Below are 22931 nucleotides of genomic sequence, written 5' to 3'. Positions count from 1 at the left end.
ACACAATAGGGATATAAGTTGAACTCTATGTACTCTTATCTTTTTTTAAACCTTAAAGAGGTACTCCACTGGCCAGCATTCAGAACATTTAAATCTGAATACTATGTTCGCGCTGTAGGGGTCAGCCACGCTCCCTAATGTCATCAGGTCACGCCCCCTCAATGCAAGTCGTCTATGGGAAGGGGCGTGGTGGCTGCCATTCCCCCTCCCATAGACTTGCATTAAAGGGGCGTCTCCTGACGTCATGAGGGGACGAACACAGTGTTCGGAACGAAATGTTCCAAACGCTGGCCAGTGTAGTACCCCTTTAAGAACGACATAGCTATTTCTTGGGAGCAGCCCACCTAATAATATCCAATGCAGGGTGCGGGTGCATTATTGGAGCTATAATTCATGGTGGTGCATGGTCAATGAAAAGCAGAGGTGTAGCTTGTAGCTTAGGGGTCCCAATGCAATATCTGCAGCCGGGCCCCGTATGCCAATTATTGTACTGCACTCTTATGGGGCAGATGTGCTTTGGGGCCCCCTTGGGCACCAGGGCCCCGATGCGACAACTACCTCAGCTATCTCTATAGCTACGCCCCCTAATGAATGGTTACTGGACTAATGCAGCCTGAAGAAGTCATGGTGTACAACCTCTCCTTCACATTCAAGACAATTCATAAAGAATAATTCAGTTCTTGGGATATGGAAACTATTTTACATTTTCTGTCTACTGTCGTGTTTCTCCCAGCTTAACAAGGGTTAATGTGGCTAGCAAACAGTCACTATATACCCAAATATATATAAGCTGTAGAGCTGTAGAGTAGTCATCCACAAGGGGAGCATTCTGCATCCATTTGATAGGACCCAGGACAGGCATTTGGGGGGTTCTTTATTGCGTGCACTAGCATAAGGTTACATTAAAGGGGTACTCTGATGGAAAAAAAAAAATAACTGGTGCCAGAACATTAAACAGATTTGTAAATTAGATCTATTTAAAAATATTAATCCTTCCAGTACTTATCAGCTGCTGTATGCTCCACATGAAGTTGTCTAATTCTCTCCAGTCTGACCACAGTGCTCTTTGCTGCCACCTCTGTCCATGTCAGGAACTGTCTGGAAAAGGATTGGTTTGCTATGGGGATTTGCTCTTACTCTGGACAGTTCCTGAAATGGACAGAGGTGTCAGCAGAGAGCACTGTGATCAGACAGAAAAGAAAGTCTAAAAGAAAATAACTTACTGTGGAGCATACAGCAGCTGATAAGTACTGGAAGGATTAAGATTTTTAAATAGAAGTAATTTACAAATCAGGCACCAGTTGCTTTAAAAAAAAAATATATTTGTTTTCCACCGGAGTACCCATTTATTACTACAAAATGTCTGCCAGAGATATTCAGGGTGGAGATTTTGTCTGCTGTGGGCACCACCAGAATCCTTTGGCGCTAAGACCGTGTGGACGTGCACCATAACCATTGATCGTAATGCAGTCTGCCCGGAATTCCACAAAAGGAATGAACATGTTCATTCATTCAGCGGGTTGGGAGTCCAGAATTTCAAATGAAAATGATGAGTGGCTGCTGCACCGAAATTCCATAATGTGAAGATGCCCTTAGGGTAGGCTCCCACACAGCGCATCTGCAGTGTATTTAATTCTGCCAATCCGCAGCCGGTAGTCACAGGGCAACTTCAGAGCTAGCTCCCTGCTATGGCCGGGTAGCTCCGTGTGTCAGTGTGTGCCTGACAGAGGAAATCCGTCACTATGAGCAGACACACAGAGCTACAGGGAGCAGAACGCTCACTCTACTGTCGCTCTGTAACTGCCGGCAGCACATCCGCAGTGTCAAATACGCTGTGGATGTGCTGTGTTTGACCCTACCCTTAAAGGGGTACTCCACCCCTAGACATCTTATCCCAAAGATCAGGGGTTAAGATGTCTGATTGCGGGTGTCCCCCTGCTGGTACCCCCACGATCTCTGTGCAGCACCCGGTGTTTGTTTAGAACGCTAGGTGCGGGCGGCAGGTTCATGAAGTCATGATCACGCCCCCTCGTTACATCACACCACGCCCACCTCAATGCAAGTCTATGGTAGGGGGGCCTCCTTCCATAGACTTGCACTGAGGGGACGTGACGCGACGTCACGAGGAGGCGTGAGATCACAACCCTGCCAAGCATTCGAAACAAAGCAATTTCTTTGCCGCACTCGGTGTTTGTTTAGAACGCTAATTGCGGGCGACAGGGTCATAAAACATGGCCACGCCCCCTCGTGATGTCACGTCACGCCCCCTTCAATGCAAGTCTATGGAAGGGGGCATGGCGGACGCCATGCCCCCTTCCATAGACTTGCATTGAGGGGGCGTGACGCGACGTCACGAAGGAGGCGTGGCAGTGAGGTCACGACCCCGCCGCCCGCTCCAAACATTCGAAACAAAAATGTCACTTTAAGGCATCTCATAGATACAATGATCTGTTCATAGAGTCAACCCAACCGAGCGCTGTTTGAACCCTCATCTGTGTGCCCCAAAAAACTAAAATAGAAAACATTTTCTTCCTAACGTCTTGTAATAGAGACTGTTCCCATAATTAAGATGTGTTCCTGTGTTTATAATATCAGGCAGATATAATCATCTCTGATCCCACCATGAAGTACGCAGATGATCCCTATACACAACAGTATGGAGGCTGTGGTGACCCAGGTCAATACATTCACCTCACCCCAAATTTCATGACTGACGACACCCTCATCTCAGTGTACGGCCCCCGAGGTAAAAGGAAAAACATTTTTTTTTTACTTTTATTTTTGTTGGTAGATACAGTAAATTATTTCTTTGTTTTCTCATGTTTTATGTCTCTGTGTGGCATGTTTTAGCGCCAAAAATGTTCATCTTGACTTGGTGTTCAATTAAATTAATACTGACTGTACAAAACATCAACTTAAAGGGGTATTCCAGGAAAAAACTTATATATATACCTTTTGGCTGTCCGGGCATGTTGGGAGTTGTAGTTTTGCAACAGCTGGAGGCACCTTGGTTGGGAAAAACATTGACCTAAACAAATGTAATCCTAATGCAAGTGGCATCGCTTGTAACTAACCCAGCAACACCGTGTCCCATTGATTAACCATTATCCCCGGGACACATTTCTGCAGATCAGTCTTTACTGCTCCTTAAAGGGATACTCCGGAGGAAAACATTATTATTATTATTTTTATTTTATTTTATTTATTTTTTTAAATCAACTGGCTCCAGAAAGTTAAACAGATTTGTAAATTACTTCTATTAAAAAATCTTAATCCTTTCAGTACTTATGAGCTTCTGAAGTTAAGGTTGTCCTTTTCTGTCTAAGTGCTCTCTGATGACACGTGTCTCGGGAAACGCCCAGTTTAGAAGCAAATCCCCATAGCAAACCTCTTCTAAACTGGGTGGTTCCCGAGACACGTGTCATCAGAGAGCACTTAGACAGAAAAGAACAACCTTAACTTCAGAAGCTCATAAGTACTGAAAGGATTAAGATTTTTTAATAGAAGTAATTTACAAATCTGTTTAACTTTCTGGAGCCAGTTGATATATAGAAAAAAAAGTTTTCCCTGGAATACCCCTTTAACAAAGATTGTGAAAATCACAAACCAAAAATATAAAATAAAAAGGTAATAATAACTCTCCTTTCCATAGAGAAGACAGCTTGGTGATCCCTTGAATATCATTTATCCAGGAGTTTGTATGTTCTCCCAGATGTTTTCATGAGTTTCCTCCCACACTACAAAATATATTAACAGGTCCATTTGGAATTCAGCAGCTAATAAGTACTGGAAGGATTGTGCCATTTAGAATTTAGTTGTAATGGGGACAGAGACTGATCTGAACGATCACAAGCTCTGTAAAGAGTTTTGGAATTATTATTAAAGGGGTACTCCGGTGGAAAACTTTCTTTCTTTAAATCAACTGGTGCCAGAAAGTTAAACAGATTTGTAAATTACTTCTATTGAAAAAAATCTTAATCCTTCCAGTACTTATTAGCTGCTGAATACTACAGAGGAAGGTCTTTTCTTTTTGGAACACAGTGCTCTCTGCTGACATCTCTGTCCATTTTAAGAACTGTACAGAGTAGGAGAAAATTACCATAGAAAACATATGCTGCTCTGGACAGTTCCTAAAATGGACAGAGATTTCAGCAGAGAGCACTGTGCTCGTGATGTCGGCAGAGAGCTCTGTGTTGCAAAAAGAAAAATAAATTCTTCTGTAGTGTTCAGCAGTAGTGATGAGCGGCATTGCCCATATTCAAATTTGCGAATATTCGCGAATATATAGACGAATTTTCATCCTATATTCGCGAATTTTGCGCATTCGTTATATTCGCATATGCGAATATTCGCGTATTCAAGAAAGAAAACAGTGAGGGGGTGGGCAACTTTGCTATTAGTTGCTAGGGATGTTGTTGATAACTAGAGATGAGCGAACCTACATTAAATTTGATTCGTCACAAACTTTTCGGTTCGACAGTTGATGACTTATCCTGCATGAATGAGTTCAGCTTTCAGGTGCTCCGGTGGGCTGGAAAAGGTGGATACAGTCCTAGGAGACTCTTTCCTAGGACTGTATCCACCTTTTCCAGCCCACCGGAGCACCTGAAAGCTGAACTAATTTATGCAGGATAAGTCATCAACTGCCGAGCCGAGAAGTTCGTGACGAATCAAATTTACTGTAAGTTCGCTCATCTCTATTGATAACCTCTGACAAGTGTATTTGCATCATTTTAGTTGGTCCACTAAATAGGATGGTGGGAGCTACCCTTTAAAGAAACCCCACTGCATTATAAATAAATCTTTTTATTTATTTATTCATTTTTATATTTATGTAATGCTTTATTAGTTTTGCTGCAGTTTAACCTTTAAATGTTCATTCATTTATTACCTTCAGGCAGAGTGTTTGTTCATGAATGGGCTCATCTCCGATGGGGAGTTTTTGATGAATACAGTTTGGATAATCCTTTCTACATTGGCGGGAATCTTAAAGTGGAGGCTACAAGGTGAGTGATTTAAAGGGGTACTCCACTGGAAAACATTTATTTTTATTTTTTTTAAATCAACTGGTGCCAGAAAGTTTACCAGATTTGTAACTTCTATATAAAATTACTTCTATATAAAAATCTTAATCCTCCCAGTACTTATCAGCTGCTGTATGCTCCAGGGGAAGTTGTGTAGTTCTTTTCTGTCTGACCACAGTGCTCTCTGCTGACACCTCTGTCCGTATCAGGAACTGTCCAGACTAGGAGCAAATCCCCATAGCAAACCTCTCCTGCTCTGGACAGTTCCTGACATGGACAGAGGTGTCAGCAGAGAGCACAGTGGTCAGACAGAAAGGAAATTCAAAAAGAAAAGAACTTCCTGTGGAGCATACAGCAGCTGATAAGTAGTGGAAAGATTAAGATTTTTAAATAGAAGTAATTTACAAATCTGTATAACTCCAGCACCGGATGATAAAAAAAAAAAGTGTTTTCCAGCGGAGTACCCCTTTAAATAAGTATATTGTATGAAGTCAGCAAAACCTTGGACACATAACACATTACCCAGGGTGGAAGAAGCATGAAAGAGATTAACCAAGTGTTGTGATGAATTTTCACTATAAAATTAAGCACTAGAGGATTTAATGTTTAACTCTTCCATACACCTCCTCAGGACAGTTAAAGGGGTACTCCGGTGGAAATTATTTATTTTTTTAAATCAACTGATGCCAGAAAGTTTAACAGATTTGTAAATTACTTCTATTAAAAAAATCTTTACCTTTCGAGTACTTTTTAGCAGCTGTTTGCTACAGAGGAAGTTCTTTTCTTTTTGAATTTCTTTTTTGTCTTGTCCACATTGCTCTCTGCTGACACCTGTTGCCAGTATCAGGAACTATCCAGAGCAGGAGAAAATCCCCATTGCAAACCTGTGGACAAGACAAAAAAGAAAATAATTTCCTCTGTAGTATACAGGTGCTAAAAAGTACTGGAAGGATTAAGAATTTTTTAATAGAAGTAATCTACAAATCTGTTTAACTTTCTGGCACCATTGATTTAAAAAAAAAAAAATTTCTACCGGAGTACCCCTTTAAATTGTTTCTTCTTTATAAAGGCAATGTATAACCTAGATATATTTTTATATTTTTTATTGCTTAGAGCAAGATACTGAAACACGTTTTTTTCTAATCGATTTCTAATTTCTGAATGTAATTTTTTATTTTATTTAATTTGCCTAAGCAGCTTTTAACAGCATTTAGAGATATACTTTACAGCAGTGGTCTCAAACTGTGACGCTACAGATGTTGCAAAACTCCAACTCTCAGCATGCCCGGACAGCAAACGGCTGTCCGGGCATGCTGGAAGTTGAAGTTTTGCAACATCTGGAGGGCCACAGTTTAAAACCACTGCTTTACAGCAAGCCCCATGGACATATGCAACAGCAAACTGAAGCTGTCCCTTTCACATTCAATTTGAAATGTTACTGGGCATTCTTTGTGACCTTTTCAGTGGTAATTCTACCGGGAGGGGAAGACTGATCTGTGGACAACAGCTATCGTGTGTAACCTTGTTATTTATATGCTGCTGTCACTGTATTCCCATCTGTGATGATATAGAGGAGACTGCTGGGAAATTATCTGTACTGAGCAGGAAGTTTTAGCTTAGTTTTAGGCCTAGTGGCCAGAAAAGAAACTGCAAGATTTCAGGATTATTTTAAAATATAGAAATTAAAATGGAAAAATTGAAAAAACATGCTAAAAAATTCTTTAAAAAATATAGTTAACATAACAACTAGATTGAAACAATAAGTCAATACTTGCACTCAGCCTGACAAACTCATTTTGCCTGTACAACTTTCCTTCCTAGTGTGTCTAGCGCCCCCTAGATGAGGCTTTAACCACTTAAGGACATAGGACGTTCTCTAACGTCCCCGCTACCTGGGCTTTAATGCCCAAGGACGTTAGAGAACGTCCTGTTGTATTTCTGGTCTCTGCCGCTCGCCGGGCAGAGATCGGAACTGGATGCCTGCTGAAATCCTTCAGCAGGAATCCAGGGCAAACACCGAGGGGGGCCGCAAATCGCAAGGGAAATCGCCCTTGCGATCTGCGGCGATACCGGGCTAATCGGGTCTCTGGGACCCGACCGCCCAGTAATTTTGCATGATCCCGGTTGTCACAGACAGCCAGGACCATGCTGGAGGCTAGGAGTGAGGTGGCAAGCCTGCCACCTCCTCCAATCCCCTGCGATCCGTCGGAAGCTAACCGACCAATCGCAGGGGGGGGGGGCGGTTACTTCCTCCCGCCCTGCCCGGCCCCTTGAAGTCTGGCGAGGACGAAAGGAAGACCGGAGGACGCGGCGGGGGACGGGGGAGTGCTGGGGACTGGCCCCAGTACTTACCTCGTCCCTGAAGACCCGGATCCCGACGGCGGCGGCGACAGGTGAGTAGATCTTCAGCCACGGTCGGGCCCTTTACAGCAATGCACGTCGCCGTAAAGCGACATGCATTGCTGTAATGGGACCCTGTATACTACAAATCCCAGCATGCCCAGACAGCCCTTGGCATCTGGGCATGCTGGGAGTTGCAGTTTTGCAACATCTAGAGGTCCACAGTTTGGAGACCACTGTGCCCTTCCAGATGTTGCAAAACTACACATCCTCAGCATGCCCTTACTGTCCAGGCATGCTGGGAGTTGTAGTTCTGTAACATCTGGCCCTTCAGATGTTTCAGAACTACAACTCCCAGCATGCCTTGACAGTTTTGGCATACTGGAAGTTGTAGTTTTGCAACATCTGGAAGGGCACAGATTGGGAACCACTGTATTAGTGGTCTGCAAACTGTAGTCCTCCAGATGTTGCAAAACTACAACTCCAAGCATGCTGGGAGTTGTAGTTCGGCAACATCTGGCTCTAAAGATGTTGCCGAACTACTACTCCCAGCATGCCTGAGAATGTTTGGGAGTTGTGGTTTTGCAACAACTGGAGGCACTCTGGTTGGGAAACATTGTCTGTTTCCTAACTCAGTGTTTCCCAACCCGTGTGCCTCCAGCTGTTGCAAAACTATAACTACCAGCATGCACTGATAAACTGTGCATGCTGGGAGTTGTAGTTTTGCAACTGCTGGAGGTCCCCCCCCCCCTGTGAATGTACAGGGTACATTCACATGGGCAGGGGGCTTACAGTGAGTATCAGGCTGCAAGTTTGCGATGCAGCAAATTTTGCGCTGCAGCTCAAACTCGCAGCGGGAAACTCGCTGTAACCCCCCACCCATGTGACTGTACCCTAAAAACACTCCACTACACTAACACAAAATAAAATAAAAAAGTAAAAAAAACACTACATATACACATACTCCTACATAGCCCCCCTACCCTCCCCAATAAAAATGAAAAACGTCTGGTACGCCACTGTTTCCAAAATGGAGCCTCCAGCTGTTGCAAAACAACAACTCCCAGTATTGCCGGACAGCCGTTGACTGTCCAAGAATGCTGGGAGTTTTGCAACAGCTGGAGGCACCCTGTTTGGGAATCACTGGCGTAGAATTCTCCTATGTCCACCCTTATGCAAATCCCTAATTCAGGCCTCAAATGCGCATGGCGCTCTCACTTTGGAGCCCTGTTGTATTTCAAGGCAACAGTTTAGGGTCACATATGGGGTATAGCCTAACAAATTTTGGGGGGCTTTTTCTCCTTTAACCCCTTATGAAAAGGTGAAGTTGGGGTCTACAACAGCATGTTAGTGTAAAAAAATAAATTTTTTACACTAACACGCTGGTGTTGCCTATACTGTTCATTTTGACAAGAGGTAAAAGGGGAAAAAGCCCCCCAAAATTTGTAATGCAACTTCTCCCGACTACGGAGATACCCCATAAGTGGGCGCAAAGTGCTCTGGGGGCGCACAACAAGGCCCAGAAGGGAGAGTGCACAATGTACATTTGAGGTGATTTGCACAGGGGTGGCTGATTGTTACAGCGGTTATGACAAATGCAAAAAAAAAAAAAACACATGTGACCCCATTTTGGAAACTACACCCCTCACGGAATGTAATGAGGTGTGCAGTGAGAATTTACACCCCACTGGTGTCTGACAGATCTTTGGAACAGTGGGCTGTGCAAATTAAACATTTTGTACAGCCCACTGTTCCAAAGATCTGACAGACACCAGTGGGGGGTAAATGCTCTTGTTACGTTCCTCAAGGGGTCTAGTTTCCAAAATGATATGCCATGTGGGGGTTATTTTGCTGTCCTGGCACCATAGGGGCTTCCTAAATGCAACAAGCCAAATATGACTCCTTCTCTTCTGAGCATTGTAGTTCGCCCGTAGTGCACTTCAGGTCCACTTATGGGGTACCTTCATACTCAGAAGAGATGGGGTTACAAATTTTGGGGGATCTTTTCTGCTATTAACCCTTGCAAAAATGTGAAATTTGGGGGGGAAACACACATTTTAGTGAAAAATATATATATTTTTTTTACATATGCAAAAGTCATGAAACCCCTGTGGGGTATTAAGGCTCACTTTATTCCTTGTTATGTTCCTCAAGGGGTCTAGTTTCCAAAATGGTATGCCATGTGAGGGTTTTTTGCTGTTGTGGCACCATAGGGGCTTCCTAAATGCGACATGCCCCCGACCAAAATTTGCTCTCCAAAAGCCAAATATGACTCCTTCTCTTCTGAGCATTGTAGTTCGCCCGTAGTGCACTTCAGGTCCACTTATGGGGTACCTTCATACTCAGAAGAGATGGGGTTATAAATTTTGGGGGGTATTTTCTGCTATTAACCCTTGCAAAAATGTGAAATTTGGGGGCAAACACACATTTTAGTGAAAAAAAATATATATTTTTTTTACATATGCAAAAGTCGGGAAACACCTGTGGGGTATTAAGGTTCACTTTACCCTTTGTTACGTTCCCCAAGGGGTCTAGTTTCTAAAATGGTATGCCATGTGGGGATTTTTTGCTGTTCTGGTACCATAGGGGCTTCCTAAATGCAACATGCCCCCCAAAAACCATTTCAGAAAAACGTACGCTCCAAAATCCCCTTGTCGCTCCTTTGCTTCTGAGCCCTCTACTGTGCCCGCCGAACACTTTACATAGACATATGAGGTATGTGCATACTCGAGAGAAATTGGGCTACAAATACAAGTATAAATTTTCTCCTTCTACCCCTTGTAAAAATAAAAAAATTGGGTCTACAAGAACATGCGAGTGTAAAAAATGAAGATTGTGAATTTTCTCCTTCACTTTGCTGCTATTCCTGTGAAACACCTAAAGGGTTAAAACACTGACTGAATGTCATTTTGAATACTTTGGGGGGTGCAGTTTTTATAATGGGATCATTTGTGGGGTATTTCTAATATGAAGACCCTTCAAATCCACTTCAAGCCTGAACTGGTCCCTGAAAAATAGTGAATTTGAAAATTTTGGGAAAAATTGGAAAATTGCTGCTGAACTTTGAAGCCCTCTGTTGTCTTCCAAAAGTAAAGTCACGTCAATTTTATGATGCAAACATAAAGTAGACATATTTCTATTTGTGAATATTTTTTTTTATTTGGAATATCCATTTTCCTTACAAGCAGAGAGCTTCAAAGTTAGAAAAATGCAAAATTTTCAATTTTTTCATCAAATTTTGGAATTTTTCACTAAGAAACGATGCAAGTATCAACAAAATTTTACCAATAACATAAAATAGAATATGTCACGAAAAAACAATCTCAGAATCAGAATGATAGGTAAAAGCATCCCCGAGTTATTAATGTTTAAAGCGACAGTGGTCAGATGTTCAAAAAACGCTCCGGTCCTAAGGTGTAAAATGGCCTGGTCCTTAAGGGGTTAAATGGGTATTCCGGGCCAAAACTTTTTTATATATATCAACTGGCTCTGGAAAGTTAAACAGATTTGTAAATTACTTCTATTAAAAAATCTTAATCCTTCCAATAGTTATTAGCTTCTGAAGTTGAGTTGTTGTTTTCTGTCTAACTGCTCTCTGATGACTCACGTCCCGGGAGCTGGGCAGTTCCTATGGGGATATTCTCCCATCATGCACAGCTCCCGGGACGTGACATCATCATTGAGCAGTTAGACAGAAAACTTCAGAAGCTAATAACTATTGGAAGGATTAAGATTTTTTAATAGAAGTAATTTACAAATCTGTTAACTTTCCGGAGCCAGTTGATATATATAAAAAAAAAGGTTTTGCCTGGAATACCCCTTTAAAGGAAAACACATGGAGACTTAACTCTGACCTGTCTTTTACAGAGGGATTTCCTAACTATCTTGGGGAAGTAAATCCGAGCTGATAATTTTAACCCTGGCAGTCACACTATATAGATATAACTATATATAACTATTATCTCTATGATGCTCTGGTTTTTATTGCATGTTATAAAAGTTATGTTTTACAACAGGTGATATTCACGAACCGGTTGTCATATCACGGTCTCATTGCACTGACGCAGGACATTACCTTAGTTGACCTCTGTCAGTGATAGTACAATCTATTTGTACTTCTTCTGCTCAGCTCTTTAAAGGGGTACTCCACTGGAAAACATTTTATTTTTAAATCAACTGGTGCCAGAAAGTTAAAGGGGTTCTCCTCCATAAGGTGATTTTTAGTATGTACCTGGCAGGCAGTAATGGACATGCTTAGGGAGGATCTGTGCTTGTCTTGGGGCTAAATGGCTATGTAGTGAGATTACCATAACACTGTGGCTAGGTTTTTGTGAGCTGGTATTTCCTGTTTGAGTTTCCTTCTTTACCTACAAATCCCATAATTCAACTTTACTCCCTTCCGCACGTCAGCCATCCCACCCATTGAAACATAAATGAGCTGCATCCATTCAAAAGACCTGTGGTTTTCAATCAGGGTGCCTATTAGTTGCTGATTGATCTCTCTCCCACCAAGTGATCGCTCCATTGAAGCAGAAGCTCCCTGTTATCAGCTGACTAGTGATGTAATATCTCGGCCGCAATGCAACCTTTTCGAAAAATCTGAGACAACAGTAATTTTGTACGCTGTTAAAAATAAATATTGGGGTGAAAATCACAGAAGAATTGTGAGAAAACCGTCACACAGAGGTACAGACACTATATTATGAACTACACTAACTTTACAGCCCCTGTAGCATAGTCAAATAAATAAAAATCCTGGAATACCCCTTTGTAAATTACTTCTATTAAAAAAAATCTCTATCCTCCCAGTACTTAACAGCTGCTGTATGCTCCACAGGAAGTTATTTTCTTTTTGAACTTCCTTTCTGTCTGACCACAGTGCTCTCTGCTGACACCTCTGTCCATATCAGGAACTGTCCAGAGCAGGATAGGTTTGCTATGGGGATTTGCTTCTACTCTGGACAGTTCCTAAAATGGACAGAGGTGTCAGCAGAGAGCACTGTGGTCAGAGTGGTCAGACAGCAAGGAAATTCAAAAAGAAAAGAACTTCCTGTGGAGCATACATCAGCTAATAAGTACTGGAAGGATTAAGATTTTTAAATAGAAGTTATTTACAAATCTGTTTAACTTTCTGGCACCAGTTGATTTAGAATTTTTTTTTTCCAGTGGAGTACCCCTTTAACCCCAATACTTGCCCCAACACCACCACGCCTGTCAGTCTTTACACTGTGTATGATTGTTACATGGATACAATTTGGAATGTATACACTAATGTATAAAGCTTTATAACACTTCCAGATACAATCCCAAATGCTACCTCTACTCTAAGAACAACATATTTTTCCCAAATTCTGTTATCTCCTCTTCACTTTCTTGTCTTAAAGCGGAAACTCCACTCCTTGATATCTAATCCTTTATCCAAAGGATAGAGGATAAGATGTCTAATCGCGAGGGGTCTGGCTGCTGGGACCCCCCACGATCTCCGGACGACACCCCAGCGATCTGAACAATTTTGTTCTGAATGCTGGATTCAGGCGGTCGTGACGTAATGCCACGCCCCCCACTATTCATGTCTATGGGAGGGGATCTGACGGCTGGAGGCATGGCGTGATGTCACGACCATGGCTGCCCAAACCCATCTTTCCGAATAAAAATGCTCAGAATGCCAGGGTGCCACCCAGAGATTGCGGGTGGACCCGGCAGCTGGACCCCCGCAATCAGACATCTTATCCCCTATCCTTTGGATAGGGGATTAGTGTTGAGCGGCATAGGCCATATTCGAATTCGCGAATATTCGCGAATATATGGACGAATATTCGTCATATACTCGCGAATATTCGCATATTCGTAATAGTCTCGTTTTATTTTCGCATATGCGAACATTCGCGTATGCGAAAACTAACATATGCGAAAATTAGTATATACAAAATTAACATACGCGAAAATTCGCATATGCATATGCTAATTTGCATATGCATATGCTAATTTTCGTATATGCGAATTTTCGTTCGGCAGTCTCACACAGTAGTATTAGAGTCTTCTTTACACCACACAAGCTGGAAGCGGAGAGGGATGATCACTGTGATGTGTGCTGTGAAGAAAAAAAAAACAAAAACGAATATTCGTAATTACGAATATATAGCGCTATATTCGCGAAATTCGCGAATATGCGATATTCGCGAATAATATTCGAATTGCGAATATTCGCAAGCAACACTAAGGGGATAACATGTCCAGCGGTGGATCGGCCTAACAATGGATGATCGTATGTGTGGTACCTGCTGTTGGTGCCCCACCCCATATGGTGTACTGTTATTCACTGCCTTATTTTAAAGGGTTACTCTGCTGCTCAGCGTTTGGAACAAACTGTTCTGAACGCTAGAGCAGGCATCGGGAGCTTGTGAAGTCATAGCACCGCCCCCTCATGGCATGATGCCCACCCCCTCAATGCAAGTCTATGGGAGGGGATGTGACAACCTTCATGCCCCCTCCCATAGACTTGCATTGAGGGGGTGAGGCATGATGTCATGACGTCAGGAGCTCCCTCTGCCAGTTCCAGTGTTCAGAACAGTTTGTTCCAAATGCTGAGCAACGGAGTACCCCGTTAACTTTTCAAGATATGTTGTCCTGAGTGTACATGAGGAGCAGCACTATTTCTGGCCATTATACAACTTGTATATCCACCAGTTTTCCCCTCTGCTATGATATCCCCCATGCACTGTACACACACACACAGAAGAGGGTACCCAGCTCCCCAATATCTCTATAGCACACCCTAAGAAGCAGCAGTAGGATGGAGGATATTATAGAGCAGAAAGGATCAATGTGAACCTAGCATTGTTGTAAATATAATACCACAAGCTTCTGCAGTCTTTCTGCTCCTGTCTCTCTTTTGCCACTCCCCTTCCCTCTCCTCAGACTTCTGTGGGCATCTGTAACCATACTGAGGGATATACTGTGGGCATTCTGCAGTGAGCTGATCCATTTGGAAACAAGACTGAACAGTTTTTTTCAGGGTGGATTTTGAGTTAAAGGCGTACTCCGCTGCTCAGCGTTTGGAGCAAACTGTTTCGAACACTGGAGCCAGCTCCGGGAGCTCCTGACAACATAGCCCCACCCCCTCAATGCAAGTCTATGGGAGGGGGCGTGACAGCCGTCACGCCCCCTCCCATAGACTTGCATTGAGGGGGCAGGATGTGACGTCATGAAGGGGGCGGGGCTATGATGTCACAAGCTCCCGGCGCCGGCTCCAGCTTTTGGAACAGTTTGTTCCAAACGCTTAGCAGCAGAGTACCCCGTTAAGAAGGGGAGCAGGCAGAAAAGGAGCCCGATAAGTGAAGAAAGAGGATTTTTTTTCTTTGAGAAAATATTTTTCAAAGTTACTTATGTTCACTTGAAATATGTACGTTTTTTCTACACCTTTCTGACTCATGACGTACATAAACATTAAAGGGTGGGTGAGAGAGAATGGTGCAGGTTGAGAAGCTGGGGCTATCCCATACCTACGAGGTATCTGACTGCCCGGCTGATATGTTCAGCTGATATCTGTCTGTAATGACGGACATCGAAAAAACTTGTTTAAAGGGGTTTTGCGCTGCCCTGCCTTTCGGAGCTCCGCTCGCAGCATCCGGAAGTTCATTACTCCGAACGCTGTGTGCGGGCTCCCGTGTTCGCGGCCGCCGGGCGTGACATCACGCCCGCCCCCTCAACGAAAGTCTATGGGAAGGGGGCGCGACCGCTGTCACACCCCCTTCCCATAGACTTTGATAGAGGGGGCGGGCGTGACATCACGAGGGGCGGTCGCGAACACGGAAGCCCGCACACAGCGTTCGGAGTAATGAACTTCCGGATGCTGCGAGCGGAGCTCCGAAAGGCAGGGCAGCGCACAACCGCTTTAAAGGAAAACTGTCATCAGTGTCACCGCACTAACCTGTTGGTACAGGTGTGTAGTGCTTGTCTTGGAGCTGAATGGCTATATTGTGAGATTACCAGAACACTGGTAACATCTTTTTGTGAACTGCCTTTTTCCTGTTCGAGTTCCCTCCCTCCAACTACAAGTGCCAGGATCCCTTGTTTGTAAGTGTGAGGTGACTTTTCTCATCAGCCACTCCACCCATTGAAGCACACCTGAGCTCCCATGCTGTGCTGTAAACAATAGACCAGTGTTTTCTAACCAGGGTGCCTAAATCTGTGGCAAAACTACAATTCACTGCAGAATGATCTCCCTCCCACCCAGCGGTCGCTCCACCAATTGAAACAGACAGGCTCCTTTCATCGTCTGACTAGTGATGGCCGCACTGCAACCTGGGAAAACCTGAGACGTCATTTTGTATGTTGTTAAAATTAAACATTGGGGCAAAGATCACATAAGAATTGCAAGACCACCATCAAACACAGGTACAGACACTATATTAGGAAACACACTAACTTTACAGCCCCTCTAACACAAATAGAAGTTACTCCCGTAATACCCCTATAGGCTAGGGTCACATGTAACGGACCCGCAGCGTATTTCACACGCTGCAGATCCGCCAGTGACCCGACCATATTGTGCCTCCTGCTGTTGTTGAAAGATGCCCACCCTCCTTCGCCCCGCCCCCTAGCCTGCTCGCAGTGCACACTGGGAGCCTGCGGGTCGCTGAGTGCACTCAGACATCGCGGAGCAGCCAGGGGGGGATGGTTGCTTTTCGGCAAGAGCAGGAGGCACAATATAGGTCGGGTCACAGGTGGATCTGTAGCGTAAAAAAAATATTCTGTGGATCCGTTACGTGTGACCCTACCCTTAAAGGGGTACTCCGCTGATCAGTGTTTGGAACAAGCTGTTCCAAACGCTAGAGCCGGTGTCGGGAGCTTGTGACGTCATTGCCCCGACACTTCATGACATCATGCCCCACCCCCTCAATGCAAGTCTATAGGAGGGGGCGTGACAGCAGTCACGCCCCCTCCCATAGACTTGCATTGAGGGGGCAGAGCATGATGCCATGAGGTGGCGGGGCTATGACATCACAAGCCCCGGACACCGGCTCCAGAGTTCGGAGCAGTTTGTTCCAAATGCTGAGCAGCAGAGTAACCCTTTAAAATAAGGCAGTGAATAACAGTACGCCATATGGGGTGGGGCACCAACAGCAGGTACCACTAATACGATCATCCATTGTTAGGCCGATCCTCTGAGCCGCTCTAATATTGATTATCAGACGTAATAACTATAAATACTATGTCTCACATTGTATCTGTCATTTCCAGGTGCTCTGCTGATATTTATGGAGAGTACAAAATTCAGAAATGTGAAGGAACGTCCTGTAGGGTTACCACGTGTAATTATGACCCGATCACTGGACTCTACGAAAAAGGTTGTGTTTATATACCTGATCAGAGACAGTTTGCCAAAGAGTCCTTAATGTACATGCAGGCTCTCCCCGAAGTAAGTAAAGTCTCATATTGTGTCAAACACTTGTATAGCGGCATACATTTCCTTTTTTAATAAATTAACCCTGTGATTACTGTTTTAGGTCACTAAGTTCTGTGATGAAAGTAACCATAACCCCGAGGCTCCAAACATGCAAAATAGAATGTGCAATTCCCGAAGTATTTGGGACGTGATCATGACCTCCAATGACACCAAGGACACGCCACCGAATCCCGGACTCACTATTCCGGTCCCCACCTTCACAGTTTTGCAGTTTTCAGAACGAGTGGTGACTTTAGTGCTGGATACATCTGGAAGCATGAGTAATGTCAGTGACCTCTATAGTGTCTATTAATGTTATGATTATAGAATGATTCGAATTTACATTAAGAGCAAAACAAGAATCTGTCAACAGATGCCCCAGGTTTAAAGGGGTACTCCGCTGCTCAGTGTTTGGAACAAACTGTTCTGAACGCTGGTGCCGGGAGCTTGTGATGCCATAGCCCCGCCCCCTCGTGACATCACGCCCCACCCCCTCGATGCAATTCTATGGAAGGGGGCGTGACGGCTGTCACGCCCCCTCCCATGGAATTGCATTGAGGGGGTGGGGCGTGATGTCGTGAGGGGCGAGGCTATGGCATCACAAGCGTGACACCATGAGGGGGCAGGGCTATGATGTCACGAGCTCCCGACGCCGGCTCCAGCGTTCGGATCAGTTTCTTCCCAGCCTACACAGTTTTTTTTTATGATTCTGAATGATTCTGCATCTCAGTTAAAAGATAGACTTTATTTAGTAGAACACTAAAAGTTTACATGGATTTGCATTAATTCTGCATGAATTAGGCAGAAAGTAAGCCCCATTGACTTTAATGGGATTCCTCAGCCAAAGTCCAGAAATAGTAAGAAAGAAATTCCTTTTTTACAATGTGAAACTCCCTTACATTCCTCTTGGCTCTACTGAGAGATGTTTCTGCTACATGTGTCATCCAGAAGTTGTGCTTCACTTCACAAAATACTAGATTAGGGACTCCTGTCTTCCGACAGGAGTCCCTGCTCCTCTACAAATCAGAATTACCCATCATTTATTACACACACACACACACACATATATATATATATATAATTTATTTATTTTAATGAATGCATTTGTGTTTTTCTTTCCAGTTTAACCGTATTCAGCGTTTGTACCAGGCTGCAGAGGTTTTTCTTATACAAATCATTGAGACTGGTTCTTTTGCCGGAATGGTGACGTTTTCAAACTCAGCAATTATAAAATCCAATTTAATCCAAATAAAAAGTGATGTAGAACGTCAGCAGCTAAAAGGACTCCTTCCCACTGTAGGAAACGGAGGAACAAATATATGTTCTGGACTTCTGGCTGGTATTCAGGTAATGTACAATAAGATGTCTTCACATTGTATTCAAGTATTACCATTATGTGAAAATGTTGTATAAAATGGTCACCATGGCAGCTTGAAGCGTGTCTGCTCTTCGTTTCGCTATTTCTATTGACGTGTTTTTGTCACATTTCTCTGTTACAATAAATTTTTGAGCGGTGTTGACCGCTTCCTTGACAGTCTATCGATGCCGTTGCAGTGGAGCTGTCCTAGATGGCCGTATTTAATTTTACCCTTTATAGATGTTCGCCTAAACGTTTCCTTACTTAAAAGCAACAATAAGAATTTCTATCACTATAAATGTGTTTTCTGTCAAGTCAACTAAACAAAAATTCTTCAGATGAACGCCAGACTACTTACTACAAAACCACTGAAATCCTCTTTGCTGTAGCATGTTCCTTCAGATGCCGTATGTATTTAGCCTGTTCTTTCCTAGATTACATACTATATGCCTCCTTATTATATTGGAGGTACAGTAAGGCCCAGCGCATCTCTATGGGTGTCCTACTATGGAGGCCTGACTCTATATATGGGTATCTAGCAACAGTAGGTACCATTAAAGGGGTACTCCAGTGGAAAACAAATGTTTTCAAATCAACTTGTACAACTTGTACAAATGTTTTCAAATCAACAAGTTATACAGATTTATCAATTACTTCTATATAAAAATCTTAATCCTTCCAGTACTTATCAGCTGCTGTATGCTCCAAAGGAAGTTGTGCAGTTTTTTCCAGTCTGACCACAGTGCTCTCTGCTGCCACCTCTGTCCTTGTCAGGAACTGTACAAAGTAGAAGCAAATTCTCATAGCAAACCTTTCCTTCTCGGGCCAGTTCCTGACATGGGCAGTGGTGTTAGCAGAGAGCACTGTGGTCAGACTGGAAAGAACTACACAACTTCCTTTGACGCATACAGCAGCTGATAAGTACTGGGAGGATTAAGATTTGTGGTGGCCCACTACAGGAAATGTTACCCCGTACCCTTGCTGCCCTGTCCGACAGCCCCCTTCAGTGTCCCCTGGGCTCCCTTGTACTTGTTTCTCCCCTGTACATATGTTCAGCATTGTTATGTATTATAAAATGCAATGATGCTTTAAGAGTTGTACCATGTGATATGTCATGTGATTGTTACCCGGAAGGTATCAGTGACCAGGTGACCCCAAGAGTGACCTATGGGCTTCCTGCTAGTCTTTCCCATATAAGCCCTGGGTGGAGCTTCTCTCTCTTCTGCTGAGGTCTAGTGCAGTCTTGTCTAGTGTGTGTGTCCAGAGTGTTGGAGACCTCAAAGTCCAGTCCTGCAGCCACCATAAAGTCAAGTAAGATAAAGTCACAGCTTTCTGAGTCAAGTCAGTCCCTGTCATCTGTCAAGTCAGCGTGGTCTGCATTCAATTGTCCAGTCCTACTACAAGTCCCAGCAAGCCCTAAAGGTCTCTGCATCACTGGTCACCTCCGTGGTCCCTGGCTGAACTGTATAGACTTTACCAATTGTCCACTCTCAGTAAAGCTATTGTTGTCCGTAACTTGGTGTTGGGGTCATTATTTCCCCCGTGACTAGCCCAGGATCTAGTGGTATACTTTCGGGTGGTATCAAGCATAAACCACGCCCTGGCGTCACGAATACAAGGGGTTTATGCCATCTGCACCTAGGGTAACAATATCTGCCCTCACCACACCCCGTTACCACAGATTTTTAAATGGAAGTAATTGATAAATCGGTATAACTTTCTGGCCCGGTTGATTTGAAAACATTTGTTTCCCACCGAAGTACCCCTTTAATTAACATGTTTCGGTCTCAGGATATAAGTGAGCAAGTGGTTCTGGAGACTGCTCTCTCACCTAAGTTGGTCATCAAAGATCTAATTTACGGATTTAACTTCTTTGTCCCAATACCAAACAACAGAAAGACAAAAAGGCGTTTGTGAATCAATAATAAAACACTTTATTACACTTAGACAAGACATACATTTAATATGCATAAAATGACAAATATGGGGAGAATTTAATTGGTGAAAGACCAAACAAAAATGGAAGCATACATGGAGGATGTGACCACAATGTTGGTTATACTGTGGTGAACCTGAATAATGTTCACCAAATAAACTTGGACTACAACAAATAAAAGTAGAGAATGCCAAATAATATACAGTAAAAAGTGCAAAGCAAAAGTTGCCAATAACAGGAACAAGTGAACACTATGAGTGTAATAGCAATCATTACAGAGTGGACAAGGACTGTGTGCTTCCACCACCCAACGTTTCTCCCCAGAAGAAGCCTTGAGCGAAACGTTGAGTGGTGGAGGCACACAGTCCTACCTGTCCACTCGGTAATGATTGCTATTACTCTAACTGGTCATAGTGTTCACTTGTTCTTTTATTGATTCACAAACGCCTTTTTGTCTTTCTGTTGTTTGGTATTAACGTTTGGCGTGGATCAGTCACGCATGGGAACCTTGTGTCTGGTATTTCTTTGTCTCAATGTAACAAGTCTTATATTTGAAGAGGGGAAGTCATCCTGCCAAAATACATTATATTGAGACAAATTAAGACGTTTGGTCAGTTATTCACACATTTTATGACCATCTTCATTTGTGATCAATTATAAAACCGCCGGTCTGCTATTGGGATTAGGCAGTTTCTCTGTTGAGACATCGGCTCCACCTGAACAAGTGTGGATACATTTTTATGATCAAGGCAAATTAAAGGGGTACTCCGCCCCTAGACATCTTATCCCCTATCCAAAGGATGTCTGAGGATGTCTGGGTTGCCGCAGCCAAGATCGCGGGGATCCACAGAGGCAGGACCCCCCACAATCTCGGCTGCGGTACCCCAGACATCCGGAGCACGGAGCGAAATTCGCCCCATGCCAGATATCTGGCATGCGGGACAGAGGCTTGTGACATCACAGCCATGCCCCGCTTGTGACGTCAGGGCCAAGCCCCCTCAATGCAAGTCTATGGGAGGGGGCATGATGGCTGTCACGCCCCCTCCCATAGACTTGCATTGAGGGTGTGTGGCCGTGATGTCACGAGCGTGGCATGGCTTTGACATCACAAGCCTCCGGCGCTACACCCAATGCCGGATGCAGGAAGGGGACCCCCGCGATCAGACAACACGGCCACGCCCCCTCAATGCCTTCCTCCCATAGACTTGCATTGAGAGGGAGTGGCCATAATGTCACGAACGGGGCGTGGCCTTGCACCCGACGCTCTAAACGAATGCCAGGTGCAAGAGGAGGACCCCCGCGATCAGACATCTTATCCCCTATCCTTTGGATGGGAGATAAGATGTCTAGGGGCAGAGTACCCCTTTAAGTGTTGTGTCTCACCAAAACCCAAAAAGGCGAGCAAAATATATTTAAATTATATAACACAGTGTAACCCTATGAGGCTCTCTGTGCTTTTCTCTTTAAATGCAAATCGCTGTTGTTTTGGGATAATGGAACTTGACATGAAAGGAAACCACAGGGGTTAATAAACCAATACACAGATCAAAATCCTAAAACTGACATCATGCATCACAAGGCTGCAGGCTGTAAACACACCTCATTCTCCCTAAATGTCCCAATAAAGATATACATGTATATGACAAGGAGGTGGTGATGAGGGCTGTAGGGGCTGGCAGAGGTGAAAACATTCCTCAGGGGGAGGGGCTTGAGCTCAGAGATAAGATCCAACCACGCCTCCTGAGACAGCAGATGACCATGTGTTATCTCTGGAGAGAGGGAGGAGCCAAGAGATGCTGATACAACACTACACTGACTATGAGAGGACTACACAACTTCTTGTCAGGGACAAATCAAAGCCATTACAATTTGTAAAAACACTATTTAGAAAGCTACGGTATATATCTTGGGATCATAATTTTAATTAAATACAATTTTCTAAAACTGGAATACCCCTTTAAGGCATATTATTTTTATCTATATATCCTGTGACTGCGCAGGTAAATAACAGACGGTCGGGTTCATCTAATGGAACAGAAGTCGTGTTACTATCAGACGGAGAGGATAACTATGATACTCGCCTTTGTTTCCCACAAATTATAGAAAGCGGGGTCATAGTTCATGTCATATTCCTCGGATCTGCTGAAGAGCCAAGACTTAAAGAAATTGTACAAACTACAGGTGAGCAAAGTATTCCTTATATCAAATCTGGTTATTAGGCTTAACCCCTTAAGGTCTTAGCCCATTTTCAGCTTAAGGACTCAAAACAATCTTCCTTTTTGCGTTTTCCCACATAAGGGCTTGTTTTTTGCGTCACCAATTGTACTTTGTAATGACATCACTTATATTATAAAATAATCTGCGGCAAAAGAAAAAAAAATATTTGTGGGATGAAATGAAGAAAAAAACATGATTTTCAAACTATTTAGGGCTTCCGGTTCTTTATTCTGTAGATCCATACGGTTACTATATGAGGGCTTATTGGGCCAATCGGACGACGAGGAGCAACTAAAGGGTTAATGTCGGGCATCGGCCTGATCGGGGCAACTGGGACCCGCGGGGTTTAACCCGTTCTCCTCTTGTGAGAACGTTTTAAACCCTGTTAGCGGGACACAGGATGTACAGGTACACCCTGAGTCCTTAAGGGCTCGGGAATGGGAGCGTACCCGTACGCCCTGCATCCTTAAGGGGTTAAAGGGGTACTCCACTTGCCAGTGTTCAGAAGTAAACATTAACACACTGTATGAACCGGCTCCAAGTTTAGATTCACCTCTTAGGGTGTCTTTGAAAGTAGGCAGGGAAAGCGGCTTTAGGGAAAAATCATTC

The 22931-nt window shown here is 43.7% G+C and overlaps 1 protein-coding gene across 1 annotated transcript in view; it reads left to right on the top strand.

Annotated features, from left to right (window-relative positions):
- The window catches only part of LOC130275351 (calcium-activated chloride channel regulator 1-like), a 54389-nt gene that overhangs the window by 13038 nt on the left and 18420 nt on the right, over positions 1–22931 (top strand). The window contains exons 3-8 of the mRNA XM_056523221.1: positions 2596–2746; positions 4898–5006; positions 16608–16785; positions 16874–17098; positions 17935–18159; positions 22106–22286. Of these exons, the coding sequence (XP_056379196.1) occupies positions 2596–2746; positions 4898–5006; positions 16608–16785; positions 16874–17098; positions 17935–18159; positions 22106–22286 (1069 nt within the window). The remainder of the gene's footprint in view (positions 1–2595; positions 2747–4897; positions 5007–16607; positions 16786–16873; positions 17099–17934; positions 18160–22105; positions 22287–22931) is intronic.

Source organism: Hyla sarda, chromosome 6, assembly GCF_029499605.1.
Source record: "Hyla sarda isolate aHylSar1 chromosome 6, aHylSar1.hap1, whole genome shotgun sequence".
Classification (NCBI taxonomy): Eukaryota; Metazoa; Chordata; class Amphibia; order Anura; family Hylidae; genus Hyla; species Hyla sarda.
This window is presented reverse-complemented; position numbering and strand designations above follow the sequence as displayed.